The 14,854-nt window shown below is 51.9% G+C and overlaps 1 protein-coding gene across 2 annotated transcripts; it reads right to left on the bottom strand.

Moving 5' to 3' along the window:
- On the bottom strand, window positions 1-3,627 carry Rpl38 (ribosomal protein L38). Of its 2 annotated transcripts, none has more exons than XM_087574458.1 (5): window positions 3,521-3,627; window positions 3,389-3,422; window positions 3,236-3,296; window positions 317-439; window positions 1-67 (listed from the first exon to the last, which is right to left on the bottom strand). In XM_087574458.1, exons 2-5 carry the CDS (start codon window positions 3,389-3,391, stop codon window positions 42-44), a joined length of 213 nt encoding a protein of 70 aa, XP_087430584.1. In that variant the 5' UTR covers window positions 3,392-3,422; window positions 3,521-3,627; the 3' UTR covers window positions 1-41.
- Window positions 3,628-14,854: the final 11,227 nt, after the last annotated feature.

Below are 14,854 nucleotides of genomic sequence, written 5' to 3'. Positions count from 1 at the left end.
GACTTTTCAGGGTTTTTAATAGTCACATGCAGAGGTCCTGTTCATTTCAGCTCCTTCACTGCCAAACCTGGGGAAAGAAAGATGGATGGTTGACACAATTCCCTTTGGAGCTACCCCCTGCATTTCCCCGCCCCTCCCTCTGCAAAGTCAGGATTATCAGAGCAGGCTCTTTTGAGAATTAAATGGACTATACTCTGTCTGGGACCAAGGAAGCCATTTCTGGGATCAGACAGAACCGAGAATCACAGCCACAGGAAACACCGTAAAGTGGCTCTCCCAATCCTGCTCACCCCACTACTGCCTCAGGGTTACTCACCTGGGGGCAGGGACTGCTTCAGCTTCTCCGCCTTCTCCTTGTCTGTGATAACCAGGGTGTAGAGGTACCTGCTACAGCGGACCTTGAACTTTACATTATCCTTGTTTTTCTTGATCTTGACAGCTGCCAAGGAAACCACAATCCAGGATGAGAACCAGTGCAGAACCACAAAGAGGTCACACACCTTATACTCTTAAGTGGCTGAAACTTTCAGCCACCCCCCACCCCACTTCCCTCTGCTTTCAAATGCTGAATTTTCAAATGCAGGAAAGCCACTTTCCCGGTTGTACTCAATTAATTTACACATGCACACAAAATCTGCACTTAGTACACTAAACACTGCACCACAGAACATTCTAGAACGACCTGTGATAACCTTTTTAAAGGGACAGCTTATACAGGAAGGAAATGAGTTATCTGCTGGGATTAATAACTTTCCAGCCTTCCACTTTTGGCAACCAATTCTCTACCCACAAGGACACCGGAAGCACAGAGCTCCTGTCAGACACTCCACTCAGTGTTCGGGGAAGCTCCTCCTACATTTTTGTGGAACCTGGTTATTAGTAATATTTTTAAATTTTGGGTAAACTCATGCCTGTGTATGGGCACAGACACGTGAGTGTGGGTTGCCTGGAGTCCAGAAGAGGCTGCCAGTGCTATAGGCACATTTGAGAGCCGAAGGATGCCGGGAACCAAACTCCACACTAGCTGTAAGGGCTCTTAACTCCACTCATGGTTAGAAAGCAGTCAAGTGCCTAATGCTTCAGACTCAAGCACCTAACCAGAGACACGCATTCTGCCTTAACCTCACAGAACAGCACAAGATCGCCGCACACCTGTTCTCTCAACTCTCTGCCAGTGGTTACTCCTGGGACAGGGCACTTCACAGGAAGCACCAGGGCTCAGTCTGGCTCCTATCTTACCAAATGCAGACATGGCCACTGCATCCACCCCATGCTGCCCAGCAGCCACTGCACCCCTGAACATTGAGTCAAACGTTATCTCCAGCCTCTGGAGGTCATTGATGTCTGAGACAGGGTCTCATGTATCCAAGCAGATCCCGAACTCACTGTGGTGGAGGGCCTCGAATTCTCCGGATCCTTCTGCCTCCAACCAAAAGCCCTGGGGTTAAAGTGGTGCCTTACCATGTCCAGTTACGCCAGTGCTGGGAAATGACCCCCGGAGCCTTAAGTGCTAGGTAGGGGCCCTCACATCCCAGTCCCAAGCATTACTCTAAGCGCAGCCACGCATAACGAGATACAGCAATTCCGCCTCCGAGGAAATAGCCAATATGATGAAATAAATGCCGAGTCGGGCTGACAGAACATGTGTAAGCAGCCTACCAACACAGTAGAGACACCGTCCAGGGCATCCCAACACGTTTGCAATACCAGCACTTGGGAGTCAGAGGCAATTCAAGGCCAACGAGAAGCCAGTGTGATAGCTGAGTGGCTAAAGGCACTTGCTGCCAAACCCAAGGACCAGAGTCTGGTTCCTGAGACCTGCCCCATAGGAAAACCAACTCCCTCAAGATGCCCTCTGGCCCCACATGTACACACACAGTATAAACAAAAACACAAGGAGGAAAACAAGTCAGAAATGGTGGCCAGGAATACCAACTGAACATTTGGGAGGCTGAGAGAGGAGACTCCCTGCTCTAGATCGGAGGTCAGCCTAGGCTACAAAGTGAGTGCCAAAGTCACTCAGGGTCCATATAGCCTGTTTCTAAAAACAAAGGCACCTCTCCCAACAAATATGCTTGATTCCTTTTTTTAGCTACTTGAGGAATTTGATGGATCGGCTCGGTTGACCTCACCAATCCGGAGGTACCACCTCTAGCTTCACATTCTCCAAGTCAAACAGGAAGAAAGACCTGTGGCCCCTGACAGAGCTGGGAAGGCAGTGCCAGAACACAGACCCTGCTGAGCCCATCAGCAGGAGACATCCTCCTGGCTGGTGGCGGCCGGCCCACACAGCACCAGATCAGAGGCAACAGCTTGCCTGACGTGACAGGGCACACCTAAGGTCCTTGCGGTCCATCCAAAGGCTCTTCCTGTCCACCTAACAAGACAGCCCAGCAGGGCCTACTTCCGCTCATTATCTGGTGCTCATAAAGACGGATCTGAGAGGAAAAGGAAGGAACACGGGGCTATCTCACATAGCAGAAAAACAGACTTTTTTGCTCCCATGTGAAGATAACGTCACCCAAGGTCTCTCACTACACACATCCTTCCAAACATCCTTTAAATAGGAGAGGACAATTCCCTCCTTGTGTATGAAGGAACAACACAAAAACAGCAGGGGCCGACAAACGTCTTTGAACCTGCTTCTTTTAATCGTCTATTTTTGACACAGTGTAGCCAAGGAGAACCTCGTCATTTCCCCATCCCTTTGTCTCTGCCTAGCGAATTCGGGGATTACGTACTCTGTGCACCAGGCCTGGCTCTCAATTCCAGCTCATGCAGAGTGGGAACGAACCCAGCGCGTCTAGAAGCGTCTTGCTATGTAGGCCAAGGCTGGTGCTGGATGCTCCATCCTCCTGCCTTAGCCTACGACTAAGCAAGCATGGGCCAGCATGCTGGGTCTGTTTTCGTCTCGTTACCCTTTATTTGGAAGCTGGAGATTACAGGTAAACGACACTTCCTCTTTTTTTAATTATTTGAAGACAGGGTCTCACTATGCAGTCCAAGAGGGCTTCTAACTCAGAGATCTCCGGCCTCTACCACGTGAGGGCCGGCAAGGTACTTAATGATCAGGGTGTGCACAACTGGCAGCTGCAGACCTTAGTGTTTGTGACACGCTGGATGCCATGCTTTCAAGCGATCCCGTTCGGAAAGAAACTGCTTTTCAGAGGCGCCCAATCCCTCCCTCGGCCCGTCCCACGGGCTCGTCCCGAGCCTACTGGAAGCGCACACTCACATTTGGCATCCTTCCGCCGGGCTGTGAGTAGAAAGTCCTTGATTTCCTCAATTTTCCGAGGCTGCAACACAGGGGAAACAGAGAATGAGCTCGGGGGACATAAAGCGACCTTGAGGCGATCAAGCCCGTCCCGGTCCCTGGTCCCGGACTCACCATGGCGACGGGCGCTCGGCTCTGGCGTCAGCACCTGTGGGGAACAAGCCTCCGAGTTAAACGGCCGCGATCCTGCTTCCCCGATCGACCCCGCCGCACCCCTTCCTCCTCCCTCACACGCTCCCTACAGACCCGTGCTCCCCAAACCCAACCCGGCTACGGATTGCCTCGGATTTAACTCCCTTCCCCACCTGCCCAAAAAAACTCACAGGAGCGAGCACCGAACAGAACGGAAAAAGAACGAAGCTTCCGCTTCCGGGCAGTTAAACCCGCCCAACGGAGGAAATTGAGTACGGTGTCGGGAAAGGGCCAAAACCATTTATGCGTTCATAATTTCAATTTCATCAGCCCTGCCCTCTTCTGGTTCAGACTAGTAGTGCAACTTCTTAAAGTATTAGTAAGGCTGCTAGCATCACCCCTCGCCTCCCTTCTTATCCTCTCGCCGCCCCTGTTATCCCCTCTTTCTGTCACCTATTAATTTATTTTTACATTTTATTTTTATTTCGTGTGTATTTAGTTTGCGTGTATATCTGTGCCTCGCATGTATGCAATGCCCATGGAGACCAGAAGAGGGCATCGGATCTCTGGGAACTGTAATAACAAACAGTTGTGAGCTGCCTCGTAGGTGCCAGGGATCCGAACCCAAGTGTTCTGGAGGAGCAGCCTATATCTTCAGATCCAGAAATGATTCGCTTTTTTTTTTTTTTTTTTGAGACAGGGGTCACCTATCTTCATGTTTGTAACAGGCCCAGCAGAAATGAAGATATTCCAAAGAGACAGTTGTGTGCCTCACTTGATCAGGCAGGGCAGAATTTCTGCAACTGCCTAGGTAATCAGAAATGGCTCCTGTGTTGGCTTTCTTTTTCTTTTTTTTTTCGGAGCTGGGGACCGAACCCAGGGCCTTGCGCTTGCTAGCCAAGCGCTCTACCACTGAGCTAAATCCCCAACCCCACTGTGTTGGCTTCTTAAGACCCATTCTCGAGCTCAAGAATTGAGCCTCCTAGGCTGGAGAGATGGCTAGGTGGTTAAGAGCACTGACTGCTCTTCCAGAGGTCCTGAGTTCAAATCCCAGCAACCACATGGTGGCTCACAACTATCTGTAATGGGATCTGATGCCCTCTTCTGGTGTCTGAAGACAGCTACTGTGTACTTATATATAGTAAATAAATACATTAAAAAAAAAAAAAAGAACGTAGCCCCCCCCCCCCCCATCCAGCACACATCGCTTCTTTAGACATGTAAGGAAATGCTTTGAGAAGGCAGCGTTGGTTCTGTTTGCCCACTGGGTTCCTCTCAGCTGCCTTCACACCCGGCCCTAACTTCCTTAGCACCTTGTTAGTCTTTATAATGCCTTGGAGCCTAGTCTCCAGGAAACTTTAGTTAGTGATTTTATTTTTATCCACTGTTATTTTATTTCAACAGCTCTACAAATGTCTCCATTTTATTATGTTTCTCCCCCCCCCAATTTAATAACTCACAACAGAATGTAATTGCCTTGTACTTATTACTGTGGTGCGGCCCCCCAGAGGAGGATGAGCGCTTGGCCGGGAGGTGTTGAAATTCACCTCTCCCTCTCCTCCCTCCTCCCTTTGGATGAAGGTTTCTTCTTTGGAGCTCCTGCCTCCCGGTGAAACAGGGCAGAAAAACTAATTGTGCAGGAGTCCTTTTCAAGAACAGAGCTGTGTTTCCGCAACTGAAAACCTGTCTGCTGGTTTCTGTTGGGTTTCAGACCCCGGAGCAAGCAGCAGAGGCGCGCATTTTATAGTCCAAAGCAGACCTGGCCTCCAGCTTTTCCTAGCATCCCTTGGTCCCTACCTGGCAGACATCTATACCAACCCATGTGATGAGCTGTCCACATCCCCACCCCGCCCTCGGGCTCTTTGCTGTATAATCCAGACATTTTGGTCTCTATCTTCTCTCTGCTTCTGCTTATTCCCCCTCTTCTCCGGTCTCATTCCTTGGGACCAGTGAACTCATTAGCCCGAGAGCAGTTCTCCCAATAAACCTGTTTTAATCTGGCTTGAATTGGCTCATTTTTACCGGTGGAGATAGAATTTATCAGTAATCGCTGGAGAAGCTTAGCGTGAGATGTCGGGAGGGGGTGCGGGGGGGGGGGCGCCAGATACGATCTGAGAATCGGCTGTTCCGTCCTGACCCGGGACATTCCCATAGTTCCCTGCTCGACTTTGCTGCTGGCCTTCTCTCCAGGGCAGATGCCTTTCCGGTCTTTTTTGCCTCCCTCCTCCTCAAGTAACTGCTCCTTTGGCCAAACCGAGAGCCTCTTAACTTGCTGGTGCTTGTGGTCTGCGGGAACTTCTTTATTACGACGTCCCTTCATAGCCCATTCCATGTTCTACTTGGGGGCAGACCTTCAGGTCCGATGCTCCTCCCTGGTCCCCTCTGATAAAGCACCTTTGATGCGGTGGGAGGGGGTGCCTTAGCGGGCACGGAATGAAAGGAAGTTTTGTCTGGGACCTGGAAACGGGGACTGGAGAAGGAATGGAGGCAGAAAGGGGACAGAGAAGGACACAGAGAGACGAGATCTGTATAGGCTGTGTGGCAATGGGGGCGGGGGGTTAACTCTGTGTTTTTAAAGACAGAGTCTCCCCCGCGTTGAACTCGCTATCCCGGAACTCACTGTGTAGACCAGGTTGACCTTGAACTCAAAGAGATCTGATGACTCCACCTTCCAAGTGCTAGGACTAAAGTAGTGGATCACCACAACCAGACTTTTTTTATGGGGGGGGGATATCTTGTAGCCCAGGCTGGCCTCCCTGTGTAGCAGAGGGTGACCTCCTTGAGCTTCCGGACCTCCTTGAGCTTCCGAACCTCCTGCTCCTGAGTGTTGGCATTACAGACGTGAGTCACTGTGCCTGTTGCTGATGAGACTGGACCCAGGACTTCTGCACGCTGGGCAAACACTCTACCGACTGGCTACATCCTTCGTCCCTGGCAAGGCTAAACTCTCCGTGTGGTTGTACTGACTTTGTTTGAGGGCAAGGACAAGGACAACTTTCTGGAGGCAGCTCGTGGATTTGACACTCGTGTATACAGTAGGTGCTTAATGCTGGCTTCTCAAACTGGATGTGACATTGGAAAGCGCTCAGTAGAAGGGACAGGGAGAGGAAAGCACACACGGGGAGTTAAAAGCAGAGAGATTCAGGTCAGGTACTCTAAGCACTCCCTAGCACATAGTAGGTGCACACAGTACATGTGTAAGTGATAACTGGCGCCTCTGCTCCTTACTGCTGCACCAGTCAGGTGGTGATGTGGGTAAGAAGATGAACATAATTCCCACTGGCAGCCGCCCCGGGGAGACAGATGTTGGCTCTCTTGATTTGTGTGATTTAGGAGAGCGCAGATGCATAGTAAAAACCCGAAGGCACATTTGTTCAAGGACCAAGGTCTTCTCCAGCTCCCCCAAGGGGGAACAGATAACAACGAGTAAACAAAGGACAGTGCAGGGCAAAGCGTGGTGTGCAGAGGGAGGGTGTCTCAGGCTCCTGGCAGAACCTCAGCGTTAGGATCTGAGACGCAGACCAAGACAAGAAGTGGCTGACACTGGTCCCTCGTGTGACATCTATACTGCAGCTTCCCCGTGACTCTCAAACATGCACGTGATGGGAGCCACTAAAGGGGGTTCCTGCAGGAGAAGAGGGCTCTCCTCTGGCCAGAATGGGGTCCACATTACCTGTCAGGACTCCTGTGTCTGTGAAGCCTGGAGGGGAGACTAGAGAGTCTTACACCTTTCTTGCTTTCATCTATCTGCTGGCCTTGGGACTGGCCCTGGCAGGGTCTGCTAAAGGGCAAACAGGGACTGAGAGGCACCCCTCTCCTTTCTCTTCCCCTCCAGTGGGAACCCTGAAGGCCCATCCACTTGGATTTCTCTCTTCAGTGGCCCCAGAATGGGGCAAAGACCTGGCACCTCACTCCCAGACAGGCAGAGAGGAAGTGTCAGATACAGTGTGCTTTAAAGGAGCTGAGAAGCCGGCCTGGCATCTGACTCAGACAAATGGTTGATGGATGGGCTCCCAGTGGGAAGGACAGAGAACATGGGTAGCCTAGGGTGCAGAGAACCTGAGGTTCTTTTGGAATGTCGGAAAATTCTGTGGGGGGTCAAAACAGGTTCCCTCTCATGCTAGAGTAATCTCTTGAGTTCTGGGTTTCTGTGTCTAAGGCTGGGGATTGGGGGAGTGAAGTGGAGGGCAGATAGGATGAGAGGCAGGTCACCCACCAGCAGTCCTGGTTTCCTCCCTGGCTGTTTGGGATGTGCATGCAGTGTCCACTTCTGACCACACGGGGGAGCTAAGACTGGAGACTGAACGGCAAAGAACCTGCCTTCTGGCTTAAACCCCAATTCTCAGGCTTATAAATTGTGGCTGCGATTGGTGTAGTATTTCATACCTAGAGGAGTGCTTTCTTAGCTCCAGTCACACTTAGTCTCCAGGAAACCCCCAAGGGGCCCATGCCTTCCACTGTCAGCATAGCTGGCCTTTAAATCTGTCCTGTGGGAGCTGTCCATAAACCTCCCAGAGGCTCAGCACAGGGAGAGCCTGGGGTTCTCCATGAATTTGGCTACCTGCAAGAGTGGGTGGGGATGGAGAGGAGGATGAGGGAGGAGAGAGGAGAGTTGTGCTGTTTTTGGAATCTAAGATGGAAAGTCTAAGTGGTGTGCTGGGTACCCCCCTCTTTCCAGCCCCCACAGAATCCTGATAGTCATGAGAAGCAGACATACGCAACCAGATGTTCAGCCTCAAATCATGATCAGACAGTAGTGATGCCGCTTGAGTTTCTCCTCCTCCTCCTTTTCCTCCTCCTCCTCCTCTTTTTCCTCCTCTTCTTCCTCCTCCCCTTCCTCTTCCTCCTCCTCCATTTCCTCCTCCTCTTCCTCCTCTCCCTCTTCCTCCTCCACCTCCTCTTCCTCTTCATCCTCCTCCGTTTCCTCCTCCTCTTCCTCCTCCTCTTCCTCTTCCTCCTCCTCTGTTTCCTCCTCCTCTTCCTCTTCTTCCTCCTCCTCCCCATCATCATCATCATCATCACGACCACCACCACCACCACCACTACCACCACTATCATCATATATTGGCTCACGAGGCCCAGGTTGTCCTTAAACTTGCTAAGTAGCAGAGGGTAACCTTGAAATTCTGGTCCTCCCACTTACACCCCCTGAGAGCTGGGATTACAGACAAACCACCATACTGGGTTTATGCCCAGGGCTTCATGCATCCGAGGCAAGCGCTCTACCAACTGAGCCACATCCTTAGCCAGGAGCTCAGCATGACCGATTCCCTTTTCCAGACCAGATCCTTGTCTCTGTGGCTGGGGGCTGAGGCTGTTCAGAATGCTGTGGAATTTGGGTAGCCTCCCGGTTTGCGTGCACTTGACGCCCCATCTCCACAATCCTGAAGGATAAAAAAATGCCCATGCACATGGCCACGTGCACTGCTGGGTCTGGTTGTGAGTCCCCAGGACTAGCAGGACAAAGCTGAAGAAATATTTTTGTTATTGGTTTCATGGGTCCTCCATCCTGGACCACTGCCTTTTGCTCCAGGGGCTGGATTCTGGAGTTATACACGTGCTAGGCAGACACTGCTAGTGACCTACCCTAGTGACACCCCAGTCCCATGGCCTGGTTATTTATTTCCAAGCCCAGACCACCAACATGGCTTCGTTTTGTGTTTGAATCAGGGTCTGGTTATGTAGCCCTAACTCAACCTGGTACTTCCTATGTTGTTCAAGCTAATTCTCAAACTCATACCAATCCTCCTGCCTTAGCATCATGGGCGCTGGGATAACCACCATGCCTGACTCAGGTCAGGTCTTGCACCCTGATTCCCTTTCTTATATTTACATAGAGCATAGAAGTTCAAAGTCTTTATGCAGACACTCAGAGGGTTGCTACACCTCTTTTGGCCTCCTAGGGCTGCAAAGCAGCTGCTCTCAGCTGGGAGCATGGCTAGAACAACCTCCATCAGGAAGCCTTGGTTCTGTGTGGGACAGGTAGACGGGAGGAGGAACAACCACACCAAGTCCACTGTTAAGATACCCGGGAGAGCAAACATTGCCCCAAGCCAGTTCACCTCCCTGGCGCACCCATTGTTGGCCAGGTCCTGTGTCACCTCCCTGCTGTGGTGATGTGTATTTAGCCCACAGTTGTGTGTCTCTGCCTCTGTTTCCACCGCAGGGAACCCAAAGACTAACAGTGAAGGCGGAGATGAGGGAGGCCGCCACATGGTCGAAATGCTTCATGGACCAATTGGGGTGTGCCGCGGGATAGATCACCCAGGCTGGGGATGGGTCAGGTCTGCGAGGGATCCACCAAGCTTCTTCCTGTGTAACCTTCCAGGGGTACATAGAAACTCCAGAGGTATAAGAGCAAAAGAACGATCAGTTTGAGTGGCTTTAATCCAGGTGCCCTCCTAGGAAGAGGACACTGTTCTTGGAGACAGGTTGTCCGGGCTCACGCTAGTGTTTGGCTAAACAGTCTTCAGAAATCGGCGGTTGTGGGTTTATTTTTAAGGAGGACTTCAAATACTTGTTCTGAGTCAGGCCACGCTGGCCACTTGTGGCTGAACCTCACTTAGTAGCCTCGCTTCTGGGCACCGAGGAGACCGGAGGGACACCGGCGGGCTCTGCCCAGCAGGTGGCGCTGCGGATGTCCACGAGGAGTGAGTCCTAGGTAGGGGCTGGAGGAGGAGGGCTACCGAGTGAGCACCCTCCCTTGCTCAGCCTTGGTGAGGCAGCAGGGACCCTGGAAAACCCCAGGGGTATCCTCTAGCGGGGTACAGAGTCGGCACTGACAGATGATGGTTCTTCAATTCCCCTGCCTCACCGTACAGGCCTTTCTTCAAGCTGCATTCCTAGCATCCAATCTGCTCCTGTAAAAAAGAACAGATTGGACCGGTCTCCCAGCAGCAGGGAAAGTAATATCGAGGCCGAGGAGAATCCATCTTGAGTGCAAGGGACAGGCCACCCTCTTATATATCAACCCGTGCCAGGGTGAGGGGACGTTGGAGAGGAAAGAGAAAGGGCACTGTCCCTTCAGAGAGCAGGGCAGGGGCCAGCCTATCGGTGTGTATATATCTTGCATTATGCAGCGTGGGAGAGAAAATCAATAGAGCTGTCAGCCGTTAATGCATTCAGCCCTGCCACCGTCCCCACCCCGGGATGCTCCAGACGGATGCTTCAAATTAAACAAGAGGGAAGGGAGAGGTGCGCGGGAGGCCAGGAGACATACACCCTGACAGGCCGGAGGAAAGCAGAGGCACAACTGAGGGGCTGAGGAAATTAAAGTCCATCAATCACAGGCATAGAGAGCATCACCCAGCATGAACGACAGGAGGATGCTCAGCACCAGGCACCAGCAGAAGTGTCCGATCAGTGGCTGGCTACAGGTCCCTCTGCCTGGTGGAGTCCCTCGGGAGGCGGGTGACTGGCCTTCGGCTTGTCGTTCTCTGATTGGATCCTTAGGAGGAGGGGTGAGAGGGTAATTCAGGCTTCCTGCCTTGATGGAGTGTGTGTGCGCCAGGATGGAGGGGTGGGCAGGACCTCTGCCTGTGTGTGGTGGTGGCCATATTGCTCACTGATGACAAAAATGGGTCTCAGAGCAACCCCACTCTGCTTGGTCACCCCCATCCGTTTCTCCTCTCTCCTTCATTTACCTTATTCCACGGGTCAGGCAGGCCGGCTAGCTGTCTGCTGCTCTTTAAGCCTAGAGGCCAGCCACCTGTGAGCAGACCTTGGCTCTCCCTTGGACTCTCCCTCAAGTCTCTCACTAATGACCACTGTGTGGAAGCAGAGTGGTCCTGGTTTCCTACTGTGCTGTCCTTCTGCCTGGGGCCAGGGGTGGGGGATGGCAGTTTAGTCCTGGCAAAGGGTTAGGAAAGTTGGTCTGGGGAGACCCTGAGTAGGTAAGTAGGAGAGTGAAGCATTGAGTCACCTTCCTGCCACATCTTCATCCTAAGGCTCCTTGGGAGGAGGGAAGAATGGGCCTCACACCTGAGTGAAGGGTGGAGGCTTCCTGGGTCCCTCAGATATGTTCCCGGCAGCCTGTGGGTCTCTGAAGTTTCATCAGGAAACAGGCCAAGTCAGGGGTTGTTTGAGGTTAGGTGCAGGAAGCCAGGAGCAGGGGGCGCAGGGCCCTGGGGGGACTGACAGAGATAGGTAAATAGTAAATTACCAGCAGGACATTGTCACCAGAACCTCAGACAGCCCAGGCTGCAAGGGGAGCTGACCCTCAGCCTGGCTAGTTCCCGGGGAGGCAGCTGGGATTGAATACTCTCTGCTCTTACTCCCCCTTAGTAGGGAGTTCCATTAATGGAACCTATCAGGATCATGGAGTGCTGGCTTAGGCTGGAAGAACGTGTTGCTGTCCCCATCATGGTCCCAGGGCAGAGAACACCCCTGGGATCAAGCTGGCTTTCTGAGGTTTTGTACTTATTTGAGTTTGTACCAGCCCTTGCCTTGTTCCTCTATCTCCATCCACCTTGTTCCCACCCCCTTCTCTCCCTCTCCCTCTCTCCCTCTCCCTCTCTCCCTCTCCCTCTCCCTCTCTCCCTCTCCCTCTCTCCCTCTCCCTCTCCCTCTCTCCCTCTCCCTCTCCCTCTCCCTCTCCCTCTCCCTCTCCCTCTCCCTCTCCCTCTCCCTCTTCCCCTGCCCCTCCAATCCAAGAGGGCCTTTGGCTTCAGAAAGACTTCAAAGGTGGAAAAGAGCTCCGGTTGGCTTGCTGGCTCCGGTTGGTACAGCCCAACCTGCTGCCACCCGCCTCCCATCCAGCTCCCCTCTGCACCCGGAGAAAGACTGGCCTAGTGTTGCTTCCTTGCACGACAATGCCCAAGACAGGTTCTACCAATTACCACCGGTGACCGAGTTTCCAAAAGCAATTATCAAAGCACCGCTATACCTCCAAGGTGTGGAGCTGAGAGAGAGAGAGAGAGAGAGAGAGAGAGAGAGAGAGAGAGAGAGAGAGAGAGAGCTGGGATACCCAGCTGGAAACGGAGGCTCCGGGGTGTGTGTGGAGCATAAAGAGAGGCGGTGCAGGCCTGTGAGGAGACCTGACTCTGAGCAGACATGCAACAACAGGGAAAGCCCGGACTAGGGGAGGGAGGCACAGTAGGAACACAGCCCTGCAAGCCAAGGCACTGTGGTTTCGGTGGCCTCTCTCTTCCTGTTTCTCCTCTGGTGCGCCTGGGAATGGAAAGGCAATTCCTGTGAAGTTAGATTTGTCTTGAGGGGATGTGGGGTGGAGCATCTGTACTTGCTTGAAGGCCAGGGTGAAGCTCACTGCCAGTGGTCTCCATGATACGTAGGCATTGCTGCTACTTCCTATATACCCCTTCCTAGGCACAGTGATTACAAAACCTTTGGAGGAGGAAGGAAAGAGGCAGAGGTAAGCCTGACCTGTTCCCCAGAGTCCAAGCCTCCAAGTTGGGGCTATGTCTTTGCCCCACCTTCCACTCTACCTGCCTCCAGAAGGACTCAAACCTACCTGGCTCTTAGTCCTCCCTAGAACCTGTGATTTTGGGGAAGACTCGGCCTTCAGGCTGAGAGGAGAGTGGATAAAAGGAAGCATGCTAGATGCTGGCCAGGTGAGCCAGCTTCCTGCCCACTTGCTTCCTCCCTCCGTTCCTGCCCTGAGCCTCCTTCCAAGAAGCCTCTGTCTGACAAAGCCACTCTGCTGTTAACGGATCAAGACTTCTGTAGCAGTCTGGTTGTGTATGAGCGTGGGTGAAGTCTTCAGCCAGGCTCCCGCAGAGGAATGGCTCCGGTCAGTTGTCCGCTTGGCCTCAGCTTTGGAGAACTGGCCTAGGTAGGGTTCGAAGAGGGGTTGAGTATGCCTCTTCCTGGAGTCGCAGCAGACCTGGCAGCAGGGACAGCAGCTCAGCAGGGAGGTGTCTACATGTGACAACTGCAATGGGTGTGTATAAGAAAGTCAGAGAGGCTGCCAGCTGACATCTTAGTCCCACAAAATGAGAAGGGTTCTCTGCCCCGATTCATGTGGTACTTGAGGGGGCCTCTTCCTCCCTCCCTCCCCACATAGTCTCACCTTTCCCTCTAGCTGCTGTGAAGTGATTTTTTTTTAAAAAAGGAAGAAGACTTGACGATCCCAAAGGTAGAAGAAGAATGTGAATGGAAGTTTCCAGAAACAAACAAACAAGCAAACAAACAAACCCATGTGTGGCAAACATCTTCCAAAGCTGGCTGACGGTGGAGACAGACCCATCTTGGGCTTTGATTTTTTTTTTTTTACAGAACCGTTTATTGCCCACCAATATGTGAGATCTGATTGTGACTACTTGTTAAGCCATTTCAGGATGTATGAACAGACCCCTCGCTGCCACCAAGCCAAAGGCCAAGAATGTCATGAGATAGTGTTTCAGGCCTAAGCGGAGGCTCAAACTTACTTTATTTTACTTATGTGTGTGAGTGTATGGCTCTGTATGTGCGCATATGTATGAGTGTGTACCTATGTAAGTGTATGCCTGTGCCCGTGCTTGTCGTGTTTGTGTGTGTATGCCTGTGTTTGTGTGAGCGTCTGCTTGTGTTTGTGTGTGAATGCATATGGAAGAAGAGGCCATCAGATCCCTTGTGGCTGGAGTAAACAGGCGTTGTGGTCTGTCCCATGTAGATGCTAGGATCTGAACTCAAGTCTTCATGATTGAGCTGCAAGCTCTCTAAACTGTGAGCCATATCCCTAGGTGTCTTGATTTATGACTCTATGGTGCATGGTATTTGGGGCAACTGAAGTCTGTGCTCCCAGGCCATGGTGACACATATCTGGTTCCAAAACAAACTTACTCTAATTTCCCTTGAGGGGAGAGCTGCATGTGTTTGATTGACAGAAAGCCGAGGGGTCCTCCTGGTTAGGCATAGAACCCTGAATTGTTGGCTTGTGGGAGTAGGACTGGAGTCTTGGCTTGGATTAACAGGTAGCTGGAGGCCCTCCTGACAGAAAGAGGAACCTCGAGGAAGCACAAAGCATGCATATGAAAGTGTGGTCCCGAGAGACAGAAGTCTGGAAGTGCTCAGCACCCTAAGGGACCTGTCAGCCTCAGTGGGTTTTGGCAGTGGCTTGAGGCCTGCTGTGGTGACTTCTGATTCCTCTTTCTTTCCTTCCCCATCCTTTTGAGACAAGGTTGCATGGATCGCAGGCTGGCCTGAAACTTCCCACGTAACCAAAGGTGATCTTGATCTTCTGATCCTCCTGCCTCTACCTCCTAAGTGCTGTGATTATAGGTGTGTACCACTAAGCCAGGTTTATACAGTGCTGGGGATAGAACCCAGGGCTTCATGCTTGCTAAAGCAACCACTCTACCAACTGAGTTACACCCCCAGCCCTGAGTCTGTTTTCTTTTATTGGATTTTTTTATTTACATTTGAAATGTTATCCCCTTTTCCCCACCCAACCACCCACCTGAGTCTGTTTTCTGATTGAAGCCTTTACCCACTATACTAGAAAATTCTTTT

The sequence above is a fragment of the Rattus norvegicus genome, chromosome 10 (genome assembly GCF_021556685.1).
Source record: "Rattus norvegicus strain SHRSP/BbbUtx chromosome 10, alternate assembly SHRSP_T2T, whole genome shotgun sequence".
NCBI lineage: Eukaryota > Metazoa > Chordata > Mammalia > Rodentia > Muridae > Rattus > Rattus norvegicus.
Note: the sequence above shows the minus strand (reverse complement) of the source record. Positions and strands in the feature narration are given on the sequence as shown.